The 15153-nt window shown below is 32.9% G+C and overlaps 2 protein-coding genes across 2 annotated transcripts; one reads left to right on the top strand and one right to left on the bottom strand.

Moving 5' to 3' along the window:
* Positions 1 to 3000: 3000 nt before the first annotated feature.
* On the top strand, positions 3001 to 5775 carry LOC100259490 (3-ketoacyl-CoA synthase 11). The gene is made up of 2 exons (XM_002284715.5): positions 3001 to 3132; positions 3327 to 5775. The coding sequence occupies exon 2, from the start codon at positions 3780 to 3782 to the stop codon at positions 5313 to 5315; it is 1536 nt and encodes a 511-aa protein (XP_002284751.1). The 5' UTR covers positions 3001 to 3132; positions 3327 to 3779; the 3' UTR covers positions 5316 to 5775.
* A 2020-nt stretch (positions 5776 to 7795) lies between these two features.
* Positions 7796 to 14034, bottom strand: LOC100249276 (probable histone H2A variant 3). Its single transcript, XM_002284702.5, has 2 exons — positions 13730 to 14034; positions 7796 to 8341 (listed from the first exon to the last, which is right to left on the bottom strand). Exons 1-2 carry the CDS (start codon positions 13835 to 13837, stop codon positions 8045 to 8047), a joined length of 405 nt encoding a protein of 134 aa, XP_002284738.1. The 5' UTR covers positions 13838 to 14034; the 3' UTR covers positions 7796 to 8044.
* Between the last annotated feature and the right edge of the window lie 1119 nt (positions 14035 to 15153).

Raw genomic sequence — 15153 nt, 5'->3', positions numbered from 1 at the left:
AAAAATATATGAATAAATTAATTTTTAGCATTTAAATTTACTTATACAAAAGATTGGTTGAAATATTGAAAATACAATAGATAAAAGTATAATTAGTAACTCGTTAATTTTTTAGTAAATTTCAATTTTAAATATTTCAATCATCCATTGAATACCCTCTACATGTAATGAACTTGTCTAAACAATATCCAAGTCATGTGAAGTCATAAAAAAATTTTAAAAGGTGAAAGAAGTGAAGAATCAGGAGGTTACGAGGAATGTAAGAAATCTTCACATTCTTCGTACCCTTACTAAGTTTTTAATATTTTTTATTTTGATTTTTTCTGACATCTATTGAACATCCTCTAATTGTAATGAGATTATTAAAACAATATCCAACTCATATGAAATCTCAAAAAAAATTTAAACTTCAAAGAAGTGGAGAATTAGGAGGATATGAGGAATGTGGGGATTTTTCACATTTTTTGTGCCCTTGCCAATTTTTTAGTATTTTTTTTTTTTTTTTGATTTTTCAAACATCCATTGAACACCTCCTAATTGTAATAATATTATTTAAACAATATCCAAACTATATAAAATCCAAAAAAAATTAAATTTCAAACAAGTGGATAATTAGAAGGGTAGAAGTAATGTGAGTAATCCTCACATTCTTTGTACCCTTGCATCCATTGAACACCTCCTAATTGTAATGAGATCAATATATAGGCATATGAAATCTAAAAATTAAAAAATAAAAATTTCAAAGAAGTTCACATTCCTCACATTTTATCACTTTATATTACAAAATAAATAAAAAAATTCTAATTTCTTTTTTGTATAAAATTTATATTTTTCAATATTTTTAGATTTTTATAAAATAATTCATCAGATTATATAATTGGATGTTGTAAATAATTAAATTTTTTGTGTTGCATTGGATTTTTTTTATTTTTTATTCTTTTCATTAGAGTTGAGGTTGGCAACCCACATAGAAAGGTTTTTGTTTTTTTTCTTTTTTTATTCAACAATCCTCACATGTGGCAAAGTGCCATAGGTGCAAGATTGGAGGTATGGTACCGAAAAGGATATTGCAGTACCAAAGCATCACCATTCCCTTCTATGTTGAAATTTAGGTCTAAGAATACAAATATATGATATTAAGTAATAAAAAACTGAAATTGGTAAAAATAAACGAGAATTAGTCCGATACAAATTTATAAGGTTGGATATAAAGGAACAAGAATTGGTCTAATACAAATACACCATTCTACAATCAAAATCTTATGCATCAACTTTGAAGATTGTTGATTTGATGTGGATGTATAAATATTATTAATTTTATAAATATTTATTTGTAATAGTCTTAAATCTTTTGACAAAAATAATTTACAAAATCTATTTATAATTTATGTGGCAATTTTTTTTATACAATGATTTGGGATACAATATGAATGATAATTTGAAATGTCATTCTTGGTTATCTATCATTTTTATTTGTTGTTGTTATTTTAAAATGCAAAAAAAAAAATGATAATTCACAAAAATCAAAAATATATTTTCTATTTTTTAGTTATTTGTTTCTTTTTTTCCTCTTATCATTTTAAATTGAAAAATATTTTACAATTATAAAGATAAAAACATTAAAATATTAAATTTTATATTATCAAATGAAAAAAAATTACAAATGTATTTAAAAAATTGCAATTTAATGCAATGTATTAAAATCTTTAAAATAAAAAAAAAATTATACAATATTGTTTTATTAAAAATTAACATTATTTGTCAAAAAGAATTTTAATTAACTCAAACAATAAAAGATTCAAAATACACATTTATAAAGAAATAATTGGGTTTCATCGATCATTAATCATCCTAATGTAGGTGGATTTTGATTAAGGATTTTGAAAAATAGTACTTCAAGATCAATTAGAGATCCAAGGCCACAAAAATTTTTCTTTGTTCAATTTGGGAAGATTTAATTATCATAAATGATTTTCTAAATCAATCAATTTTTGTTTTGATTAATTTATTAAATATCAACTAACCATTTAAGAGTGTATTTGGTACGTATGAATAAAAAATGGAAGAAATATGAGAATGTAGGTGAGTCATGATAATGTGTAAAAGGAACAAACAAATTTTTTGTTATTGATATTAATAATTTGAAAACAATCCAAACACGTTAATAAATAAATGCGCTTTGAATAAAAAAAAGTGGGAATTGGAAAACTTTTTATATACCAAATAAAATCTTAACATGATTATTAAATAGGAAAAACCTATTGAAGTTGTAAATTAATTTACGAAAGTATAAAAATATAAATCAATAAAAAAAGAATAATAGGATATTTGATAAATTAATTTAATAATTTAAAATGACTTAATAACTTAATTTAGATTTATCTTATTTTTTTAAACATAATTTTATATTTAAGTAAAAATAAGTTAATCATTTTAACTTAATACTTAAAACTTATGATAATAAGTTATTTTAATAAATATATTTAATTATGGGTTATTTGATTAAAAAAGTAATTGGAAATTCAATTTTGGAAATATAACGTTTCATAATTTTTTTTGTTCATTTCGATAAAAATGTCTTTATTGTTTTCTTGTAAAAAAAATTATTATTTTTAAATATATTGTAAATGCTTGAAATAATTAAGGGCATTTATGTCAAAAATTATTTACATGAAATGAATAAATTCATAAATATAAGAAGCATTTTATTTATTTTAATAAATTATTTTTTTATTTAATAATTTAAATTAAATTATTAAATCATTTTAAGTCATTAAATTAATTTACCGAACAAAACCGATATCAAAAGACTAAGGTATAAAATAAAAAATGATTAAGTATAAAACAATAGAACTCGACTATAAAACAATGAAATCTGAATCATAAACTAAAAAAAAAAAAGTGTATGTGAATTAGGATTTTTGGTGAAAAAAATAAGAACTGAAGAGGTGAAACTGTAGAGATCAGTAAATATAGAGTCACGTGCTTGCACAAGCGGTTGCTATCAGAATATGAATTTAAAAACCCACAGCTTTCTGCGCTCTCTTCTATCTCTCTCTCTCTAAACCTTCTCGCCTCCGTTGATTTCGCCGGCCATAACAATGCAGTCTCTGCTCAGATTCGCCGTTTAAGGTCGGTTTTTGCCTCCTGGGTTTCCGTTTAAATTCTGTTTTCTCTGCTGGGTCTCTCTTATAATGCTTCAAAATTCTCTTTTACATTCGGGAATTTGATTTTTTTTTTTTCTTCAAAAGTAAATGGAAAGTGGAAATGAACGAAGAAAGTGTGTTTTCCAGTTATTTTTTATGGTGGGTGTTCGGTTTTTGCAGGATTTTTGGTTCTTTGACGCTGCATTTTCTGATTCTCTGTTGAGAGTTGTATTTCGAGTCCTCATTTTGACACATCAACCGCGGAGCTGTTTTATTTGCTTTCTTGAAATCCGAGAAAATCGAGTTTCCAACGCTTCGGGAATGTTCGAGAAAAACAAATCGTGCCCAATGAGCTACTGGTGATTTCGCTGCAGACCTGGATCGTCGATTTCTGGGGAAGTCCGAGAAAATCCAGTTCAACCCAGTTTTCTAGAAGTGATTTGTGTATGACCCAGATCCTTGAACGTCACAGTTTGTTGGGAAACTGGGAAAAAGAAAAGGAAAAAAAATCAAACACTAGATTTGACCTCGAAAGCCACAAATCTCTGTTTCAAGGCAACTTGGTGGTTGGTATTCTCTGTCTGTGAGTTATTCAATTTAAAAGTGTTTTGATTTCTTCCAATTCACTCCAAAATGTCGGAAACAAATCCAAACACACCCTTGATTCCACCATCGCCATCCCGAAAGCTTCCCGATTTCAAAAAGTCTGTGAAATTGAAATACGTGAAACTTGGCTACCATTACCTCATTACCCATGGCATGTACCTTTTCCTATCGCCTCTCATTGTCCTCATTGCTGCCCAGCTCTCCACATTCTCTCTCCAAGATCTCCATGATCTCTGGGAAAATCTTAAATTCAATCTCATTTCAGTGATCCTTTGCTCGGCTCTCCTTGTCTTTTTATCGACCCTCTTTGTCCTTACTCGTCCTCGCCCTGTTTATCTAGTTGATTTCTCGTGCTATAAGCCTGATGATGCTAGGAAATGTTCTAGGCAGATTTTCATGGATCGGTCCAAGCAGATTGGTTCATTTACAGAGGAAAATATTGAGTTTCAAAAGAAAATTATCGAGAGATCAGGGCTTGGGGAGTCAACTTACCTCCCTGAGGCTGTTATCAATGTTCCACCAAATCCATCAATGGCAGAAGCCAGAAAAGAAGCTGAGATGGTGATGTTTGGGGCACTTGATCAGCTTTTTGAAAAGACGATGGTGAAACCGAAAGATATTGGGATTTTGATTGTGAATTGTAGTTTGTTTAATCCGACTCCGTCTCTTTCAGCAATGGTCATTAACCATTATAAGCTTCGAGGGAATATTATTAGCTATAATCTAGGTGGGATGGGCTGTAGTGCTGGTTTGATATCAATTGATCTTGCCAAAAATCTCCTTCAAGTTCATCCTAATTCCTATGCTTTGGTCATTAGCATGGAAAACATCACTTTGAATTGGTACTTTGGGAATGAGAGGTCAATGCTTGTTTCAAATTGTTTGTTCAGAATGGGGGGTGCTGCCATTTTGCTTTCAAACAAGTGGTCTGACAGGCGACGATCCAAGTATCAGTTGGTTCATACTGTTCGAACCCACAAAGGTTCTGATGATAAGTGTTTTGCTTGTGTTACCCAAAAGGAGGATTCCAATGGGAAGATCGGAGTGTCTTTGTCGAAGGATTTGATGGCTGTTGCTGGAGATGCTTTGAAGACTAATATCACTACCTTGGGTCCTCTTGTGCTGCCGATGTCTGAACAGCTGCTTTTCTTTGCCACATTGGTAGGGAAAAAGGTTTTCAAGATGAAGGTGAAGCCCTATATTCCAGACTTCAAACTGGCTTTCGAGCATTTTTGCATTCATGCTGGAGGAAGAGCTGTGCTGGATGAATTAGAGAAAAACTTGCAGCTTTCGGATTGGCATATGGAACCTTCGAGGATGACCCTCTACCGGTTTGGCAACACTTCAAGCAGCTCTCTTTGGTATGAATTGGCTTATACAGAAGCCAAAGGGAGGGTGAAGAAGGGAGACAGAACATGGCAGATAGCATTTGGCTCTGGATTCAAATGTAACAGTGCAATTTGGAAGGCTCTTCGGACTGTGAATCCAGCAAAGGAGAAGAACCCATGGATGGATGAGATACACTGGTTCCCAGTGGATGTTCCAATGGTCTCAACCCTCTAGAATCCAAGTGATGGTCTCTCATTTGCAATGGTGTTTTGGTGATTGGTATCTGGCTGTTTGAGTGGTGAAACCTTCAGCTTTTGCTGCAGAGTCTGTTTCTTTAGGGTAGTCCCATGAGGAATATGCATATGGCATGTGTGGTAGAAAAATGTAGGAAAAGTGGCCTTTTGTTTTCAACTTCATTCTTGTTTCTGAGTAGGATAATGATGCTTGTTGGTAGGGAGTAAGTGTTAGAATTAGTAGGAATTTGAGAGGTATTAGTTTGTCAATTTGTGATGGCGTTTGGGTTAGGTTGAGACTAGAGTTTAGTTTCGTGAGAATGTAATGCCCATATTTATTTAGCTTCATTTTGATCTCTGTTCAGTGATGTTAAGATGAATTGTTTCACTTCCTTGGCTGTGGTTCTATGTTTATCAGAATCTTATGTGGCAGTAATTCAAATATCTATCCATTCTGATAATTTAAGCGGTTTTTTGTTTGATCTTTAACCCTTGATATGAACTTCTGAACACCTAAACAGGGAGAGAAGATTGCTAACTTTTCTTTTTTCCCGTTTCCTATCAATATTTATGTCATTTGGTTGCCAACCCAGGTGGAAGTTTATTGTCATTACCCTGGACCTTGCGTAGTGATGGTAAAGGGAAAGAAGGGATGTGGCTAGAGCTAGACCAACTCAATTCAACCAAGCCATACTATCTTTTTATGCCATTATATGCTTCTATTTGTTTGTTTTTTATGTTTGAAAGGATAAAACAGGTGGTTGTTTCCCAAGAAATAGGCTATGGAATTTAGATATTGACCCTTTTTGGTCTTCTCATGTGTGATTTTGAAGATGTTTGATGTCTTTTTGACATTTTCCATATTGCAAATGCCACAAAATTCCTTAGGTATGAGGAGGGTGTTGAAGATTAAGATTGGTTGGACCCTTGGAGTTGTATCCATAGAAGCTTGTACTCCTTGTTTGCCCATTGGGCATTGAAGATTGAATTAAGACCCTTGGAGTTGCAGTCACAAAAGACATCCTCCTTGACTTCAAGTAGACCAACACTGTTTTATGGAAGCCAATTCCTCATCAGTAGCATCTGAAAATAATAAATAGGATGCAGGCTATGAAAAAGGGTTTCAAAAATCAATAAAATTGTTTCAAGTTTATCTTGAAGAATTTTCTTGTATTTATAAAAACAATACTAATAACAATAACATGTTTGGTTAATTGGTTTTGTTTTTTGAGAGAATTTTTATGTTCTCAATATTTGTTTTTTTCCTTTTTTTTTTTTAAATTTTTATACTTCATATAAGATCTAGTTTCTTGCAAATCAAATTTGGGATCATAACTTTGAATTGTGAAGATAGAAGTAATGACTTCTATGATTTTAAAACATATCTATATAATTAAAGAAGTTCACTACAAATAATATCAAGAACCGGTTCCCTTACTGATATGAGATATCACATTAAGAATTGTTATTAAAATACTAAATATAGTATAGAATTGTTAATTATTTATGCTTCATAATTTAAAATTTGTGCAATAGAAAGGGTTATTGGCCTAAACCCATCAAATGAATAAATACACCCACCTAATTTTCTTTTTCCCATAAGATTTTACTCTAAACTCTTGGTAATGTTCTATTCTTGAAAATTTTGACAGAAAGAAAATACAAGGAAAATGAAAGAAATTTAAAAGTAAAAAATTTTCACATGTTCTTTGTATATTTATTCTATATATAATATAAAGATTAAATAATTTCAAAATATATCACTAACCTTCCAATGCCCTCTAATGAAATGATAATTAACATAAAACATTATATTATGATATTTTTATTATTCAAATTAACTAAGATTTTAAGTAGATGTTTTGTAAATCAACTTAATAACTTAAAATGACTTAATAATTTAATTTAAATTATTAAATAAATTAAGCACGTTTAATAAAATAACTTAATAATATGACTTCAAATTAAACAACTTTAAGTAATAAGTAAAAACAATTAACTTATTTTTAAGTTCACGTTTTCATTTTATTTTTTTATCCTAATTACCTCCGTTACTACTTCATGACATCTATTATTACTTGACTTTTTTTATCATAATTTTAATTTATAAGAATAAATATGTTAATTTAATTATTTAGAATAAATTTTAATTTAATTTTATCAAACAACTTTAATACTTAAAGATAAAAATTAAATAATAAGTTTGAATTCAATAACTTAAATATAATTTAACTTAAAATCAATTTAAATAATTAAATAATAAGTATTAAGTTTTAATATGTGAAAAGGTAAGAATGTTTATAAAATCATTGGAAAAAAGAAAAAAGGAAGATTATGATTCTCTTTACACTGATATACTGTTTGGAGGGAGTCATTCAATGTTTTTACTTTTATATAATAATTCCAATGGGTCCATCTCCATCATATTCATTTGGACTTCAAAAGAGACCAAACATGGAAAGAAAGAGAGAGTAAAAGAACTAATCATCAAGACAGCCAAACAGCCATTTTTCCTTTCATAATGCAGTACCATACGAACAATGCATCTAGGAAATATTGCTAAGCTAGAAACAAAGAAAATACTAATCAGAAACAGTTATACCAAACCAGAATGTTATCCACCAGCAGACTGTCTGCAAATGTACACGGCTATGGGGGCCTTTCACCATTTGGCACTTGCTCTCTCACCAGATTTGCGTTAACAATAAAAATCATGGACCCATTATATGATCAGTCCTTGGAGGATTTGTTGATGAGAGATTTGTGAATGTGAGGAATCACACCACCACCAGCTATGGTTCCTTTAATTAGGGTGTCAAGTTCTTCATCTCCCCTAATTGCAAGCTGCAAATGCCTGGGTGTGATACGTTTCACCTTCAGATCCTTGCTTGCGTTACCGGCCAGCTCCAATACTTCTGCTGTTAGATACTCTAAGATGGCTGCTGAGTACACAGCTGCTGTTGCTCCAACTCTTCCATTTGCTGTGACCCTTGACTTCAGAAGTCGGTGGATGCGGCCAACTGGGAACTGCAGCAACATGTATTAAAATAAACCATTAGAGGAATAGGACCATAATGAGTCGGTATCAAAAACCCAAAGGATTAAAGGTAGAAGTAAACAAATTAATGAAGAAGTGAACCACTAGGACTTCCAAACACAAAGTCCTAGAAACACCTTTTGTCACCTCAAATCACAAAATTTTAAGTTCCAGCAAGTCGCATCAATTCAGCAGTTAAAGAATTGGAACCTAACATTTGATGAGCCTCAGGGATGGTTCTAAATTAAAACAGGCAAAACAAGAATCGGGACCACCATTTGGTTGCTTGTACTCCAAATGCACAGAAAGGAAAATTTTCATTTGTTTTCATACAGTTCATATACTAGTTTTCTTGAAAATATTATCGATGGTTTTAATCATTCAAAGAGAATTGGAAACATCATTTTAATGAATGAAACTCAAGGACTGTGAACTTGGGGATGCTTTGATCTCCTAAAACTGTATGCTAGCTACCTTTTGAAAAGCTAGTTCAAACACAAGAATATTGAACCAGATCAATATAAAGAAAATCCAGGCAAAATTGAGTGATCAGTTTTAAATTTCACAGTTAAATTACTATAATCGAGGGTATGGCAGTCACGCACAAAAAGAGCACTACAGGCCCTATAGAGCATTTGGATAAGAATGTCAGGCTAGTAAATTTTGTCTATTTGAACAGTTGGAGAGATTAGGCATGAGGTGAGACATTAAGTTATTCAATTGCATGAGGTGTAAAACCATGGCCACGGGTTATATAAACCATTTGTACCCTCCTTACTTTTACATGTGTAAAATAGCATTTTGAACACAAAGAATTGAAGAAATAGTCTTATTGATAAAGGAAATACATCTAGATGAACAAACAATAATGTTAAACTATTACAAGTCATTCTGAATGTTGCTTCAGTTTATTTCATATAAAAGAGGCAAATAAATAAATAATGTTGTATCTATTAAGACAAGAATCTGCCTGTTATGGTTGGAAGATCAACTAAACCTTTCCAAAATTAGCATTAATCTGCTCTAAGTTCCAAACTCAATTGTGGCAACTAAACATGAGGGTTGCTTCTATCAAGCTGAAAAGAGAATTTCTCACTTCTATCCCTCATTCAAACCCTTGCAGGATTGTGTCCCTTTGTCCCAACCATTGTAGCACGTGTCACCCAACACATAAGGGGCATGATGACTTGACATCATCCTTTCCTTCCTCTAGCCTATGATGGTTACCTAATTCCATTTGCTCCACTAACTTTCATCTTCCAATGTTAGAGTTAGCCCCAACCCCAACAAAGTCTTTCGCTATTGATGTTCTTTCCAATCTCTACACATACTTCACTACTCCATTGGAAATTCCCTCTTCTCCTAGCATACTCTAGCTCGGTGGTTTCGACTGCCTATCTTGGGTTGAGTCCCAAGATTTGATGTTTTTTGAGTTTTTTTGTAGCATTCAGCATAACATTATTCATATGACAAGTGGTGCAAAGTCAAACTGTTGTGTGTGACCTTCCTTTCTTTATTTGCCTTAGCCATTTTAAAATAGGCATCAGTGGCGGATCTTTAAAATTCTTCAATCGAAGGAGGTGGTTGGACGTCTTGCTTCTCTAGGCCTTTCAACAACTGGGAGGTGGGCAGTATCAAGTGGTTTTTGTTGAGTCTTCATGAGAAGAGGGTATTTAGGGATGAGGAAGATAAGATGGTTTGGATAGAGACAAAGAGCGGAAAGTTTTCAGTCAAATCCCTTTATTCCGCTTTGGAGTTAGGTAGCTTGGTCTCTTTCCCAATGAACATCATTTGGAATTCATGGGCGATGCCTAAGGTGGGCTTCTTTGCTTAGGATGCGACATGGGGAAAAGCCCTAACCTTGAATCAGGTCTAGAGAAGGGGATGGTATTTAGCAAACAAATGTTTCCTTTACCATGATGATGAAGAATCCATAGACCACATCCTTGTTTGTTGTATAAATACAAAAGTTTTATGGTAGTTATGTTTTGCTCTTTTTGGCATGTCTAGGGTGCTCTCTTCTTCGATTAGAGACCCTTCTAGTCTAGCATGGTTTTTTCATGGGCAAAAAGCATAAGAAGGCTTGGAGAGCATCCCCTTATGCATCTTTTGGATGGTTTGGAAGGAGAAGAACAAAATTACTTTAAAAAATAAGGAGCTTTTGATCCAAATGATAAAAACCTTTTTGGCTTGTATTTTGTGGTCATGGACTAAGATGTTTATACCTAATGGTCCTTTGTCTCTAATTAGCTTCTTTGATTGGTTGGGCTCTCACTAAGGACAAATGGTGATTTTTGTAGCCCTTCCTTTTTTTTGTGGCCCTTCCTTTCTCTTAGTCATGCATTTTAGTGGTTAATGTATACTTCTTATATACTTTGAGACCCTCTTTTGGCGCCTCCATTTAATATATACACTTTTTTACGGATAAAGAAAAACATTTTTCATATGACAAAAATGCAAAAAGCAAGTGAAAATTTTGGATGTGCATTCGTGTTGGGGGTAGGGGAAGTTCTAGATTCAATTCTATGTTAAATAAAGAGAGAGAATATGATGTTAGACCATCATCCACACTGCACCTTAGACCAAAAACTCATTAAGAAAATTGAATTCTAGGTTGTATGCAACAGCAATATTGGTATATGTCATAAGCCCGGAATTTAGGAGCTAAAATTCAATCATATCTCACTTGTTACTAGGCATAAACTGAACTATAACAGATCATCCATAGGAGCCATAAGGCTGAGGATGATTAGAACAAAGAGTACTGCTACATCTTCCAAACGGCATCTCCAAACTGTACATAATAAGTGCCACCCATTTTGCAAAAACGTTATCCAGTGGATTGTGAAGTCCATTGGAGAAGAGAACTAGAGGAGCAACTTGGAGGATGTATCTTTTTCCTTGAAAGGTACATTAGCTCACTGACAGCTCAACAAAGAATAAAAGCTAAATGAAACAGTAATATTAGATATTGAACCAAACATTTCTACACATATCTTGACTAACACTTCTTCCATTCAATACCTGTTTCTTTGCAGGACAAGACAGTTCTGAAGAAAAATCATATGGAGCAAAGACAGATCCCCATCTCATCCATAAAAAATGTAAAGACACAAAAGATTGCTAAGAAACCATGAAATTCCAATACAGGAAGCAAGAGCTCCCACACCTTAACCACATGAAGCCCTGCTACCATACAGGAGGTGGCATATCATCTAAAGCAATAAAAAAATAAAAAAAAAAATTTTAAAAAGTAGCTGTTACGAAAGGGCGGAAGTTCCTATGCAGGTCGGCGTTGCGGATATAAAGACAATTTTCATTCAATCCTTTTCCATGACAATCTCTCACTGACGTCATCCTCGTCACACTTGCTTTAGAAATCCATGTCAGTTAGGGAAGGGAGTGAAGGCTGCCTTCTATCCAATTCAGGGGCCAAATACACTCATTGATGTTGGGAATTGTCCCAAATTCCTAATTAGTAAATATTCCTTTTTGTAAAGAATATTGTATAGAATATTTCTAGGTTGATATATTATTGTAATATTAGACTTCCTTATAGAATAAGGAAGATTGTTGGAAATATCTCTATAAATATTCTAGGTCATGAGGGGAAAAAGTTATGAGATGGAGATGGGCCTATAGAGACTATACGAGGTGGATAGAGATGTGAGGAAGAACGGGAGGTACCTGGTGGAGCGAGAGGGCTCGTAGTAAGGTATGGATACAAGGAGTGGGGAAACATGGGATGTTTCGGGAACCCAATAGTTGTATCTGGTTTTATCCTCTGTAATATTCTCTATTGTATAGTGAAATTATTCTCTCTCATCCGTGGACGTAGGCATGGTTGGCCGAACCACGTTAAAACCTCGTGTACCGTATGTGTGATTGTTTTATCTTTGTGTTCTTGAACTAACATCGTTGGCATCAAAGCTTTCGCTGGCACTACAATTGGTATCAGAGCTTGGGTTGAAGATTTCTGGAAGAGTAAAAGATCACAAAGCACACAAGATGAAAACAAAAGGAATTTTCACTGAAGGTGGAGTCAATTGCTCTTTCGTGGTGATATGATACAAAAAGATTTGTGTCATGGAGAGATTGAAGATTAACTTCATGTAATTTGGTCCAAGGTGGAGATTGTTGGGAATTGTCCCAAATTCCTAATTAGTAAATATTCCTTTTTGTAAAGAATATTGTATAGAATATTTCTAGGTTGATATATTATTGTAATATTAGACTTCCTTATAGAATAAGGAAGATTGTTGGAAATATCTCTATAAATATTCTAGGTCATGAGGGGAAAAAGTTATGAGATGGAGATGGGCCTATAGAGACTATACGAGGTGGATAGAGATGTGAGGAAGAACGGGAGGTACCTGGTGGAGCGAGAGGGCTCGTAGTAAGGTATGGATACAAGGAGTGGGGAAACATGGGATGTTTCGGGAACCCAATAGTTGTATCTGGTTTTATCCTCTGTAATATTCTCTATTGTATAGTGAAATTATTCTCTCTCATCCGTGGACGTAGGCATGGTTGGCCGAACCACGTTAAAACCTCGTGTACCGTATGTGTGATTGTTTTATCTTTGTGTTCTTGAACTAACATCGTTGGCATCAAAGCTTTCGCTGGCACTACAATTGAAACTAGGATTAAACACACTAGGCCATGACATCCTGGATTGGAAGTAAATAAAATTCCTATACATAAATATATGGTAAATTAATCTAATAGCTTTCATCATTTGCTTCATTATTAGACATTAAGGACATCCTTAACTACATTAAATTATATGCTCAAAACCACATGCACACCTGAGGTACTCTTGCCCATATTTCTGTATTTTTGCTTTGTTTTTCATTTCACTTTCCTCTACTTTTCAGTACCTGTGGGTTCTAACTTCCAAGAGTTACAATTAAAGACCAATTTCTGTCCTGAAGTACAGAATCTCTATTGAATTGATCTCTTGATTTTTTCAGGCCGCAATTTTTCATAGAATAGTGTTTCATTCTCCTGATTTTCCCTAACATGCTTGGCTACAGAGAAAACAAATGAAAACTAAAGAAACTTAAAATCAAAACCCATTAACATGATTCTGGCTTCCTAAAGAAACCAATATACTTCCAAGTAACACACAGTTAAGCAGACATATCTCTCCTCGGATCCTAACCGGCCAAACCTCTCACACTCAAAACAGCAATTTCTTTTCCTTCCTTCTTTTTCCCCTCACCTTTTCCCAGCAGCCAAACAGAACCCCGGTCACAAAACCCACCCTCAAAACTCGAAAGCAAAGAAAACCATTAACAAAAAAAAAATCAAAACACACAAAAACACCAAATCAAAACGTCATCTAAAAAGAAAGAAGAAGAAGAAAGAAAAAAGACCTGGAGACCAGCACGAGAGGAACGAGAAACGGGCTTCTTCTTGTCCTTGTCCTTGTTGAGTGCTGGGGATTTCCCCATAATCAGACCTTTAGCACCTTTTCCTGACATTTTTCACGGCAGAGAATTGGATCCACCGGAGAGAGGAGATCGGCCGTAAATTGCAGAGAGTGACAGACACGGGTGTGAATGATCGGGTCGACGCGCAGGAGTGCTTAATCGAGGGACCCTGATTAGAAAGCCCCTTCACTTTTATTTTAATTACGCAACTGCCACCCATGTTTTTCATGTGCGAGTGCGACAACAACATTGTCGAAGTTGAGTAATGTTATTGATTACGAATTCTTATGAAGTCTGAAAATATTTATTGATTTTATATTTGACTAATAAAAAATTATTTTTTAAAATGAATTTTAAGGTTTATATTTTTTAATAATAAAGCAACAAGTTGACAAGCGAAAGAAAATGTTGGATTATCTTTCCTCTTCCTCCATCCTTTAAACAACCATATTTTTATTTTTCATTTTTTAATTATCTTCATTAGCAATCAAAAATAAAAAATAAAAAATTGAATAAGATAAAAATAATAAATTTGGAGAAATTAAAATTTTTTCTATCTTAAAAAATATATCAAAATTATGAATGTAAATGGGACAGGACGATATCAAGCAAGACTTTTCATCCTGTCTCCCCTATTTGTAAAATTATTCTTCATCCTCATCTTATTCGTCATGTTAAATGAAAAGGGGTAAGGGCAGGAATAATTTTTTTTTTTTCCAATTGGGGAATTCCTATCCTTGATGATAAAAACTAAAAAAATAAAAAATAATAGAACATAAATTACAGAGTATGAGATTGTCGATATTCATTTTTTAAAGTCCTTATTTGAAATTTATATGATTACATTAATTTTTTCAAACAATAAGTAATTTGTAAATCACACAAATGATTATAAACGATGATATATAATTTATCAGTGCATTAGTCACATTAAATTAAGTTGTCAAGTTTATTTAATTCAATATAGTTCGAGACTTCTTTATATATTCTTGTGACTTATATTTCAATGAAGATTAAAGGTTTCTATAAATTCAATCATGAATAGTACGTGTAAAGATTGAGAGCAGCAATATCTTACAACAAGTTGTATAAAAGTGAATTTTAAGGAAGAAAAGTTTGAGTGGTTATAAACCTAATTGAAAAGTTCTTAAGATTAAGTGTTCAAGCACTTGGATTTAAAGTTGAGATGCTCAATTTAGTGCTCAAGCTTAGAAAAGGTTCTTAAGATCAAGTGTTCAAGCACTTGGATTTAAAGTTGAGATGCTCAATTTAGTGCTCAAGCTCACGGCTAAAGCATTGTTTGAGAAAAGAAGCACTAAAGCGTGAGAAGCACTCAAGTGCCTTTATCCACACTCAAAACATTTGAA

The sequence above is a fragment of the Vitis vinifera genome, chromosome 4, assembly GCF_030704535.1.
Source record: "Vitis vinifera cultivar Pinot Noir 40024 chromosome 4, ASM3070453v1".
In the NCBI taxonomy this organism is placed as follows: Eukaryota; Viridiplantae; Streptophyta; class Magnoliopsida; order Vitales; family Vitaceae; genus Vitis; species Vitis vinifera.
This window is presented reverse-complemented; position numbering and strand designations above follow the sequence as displayed.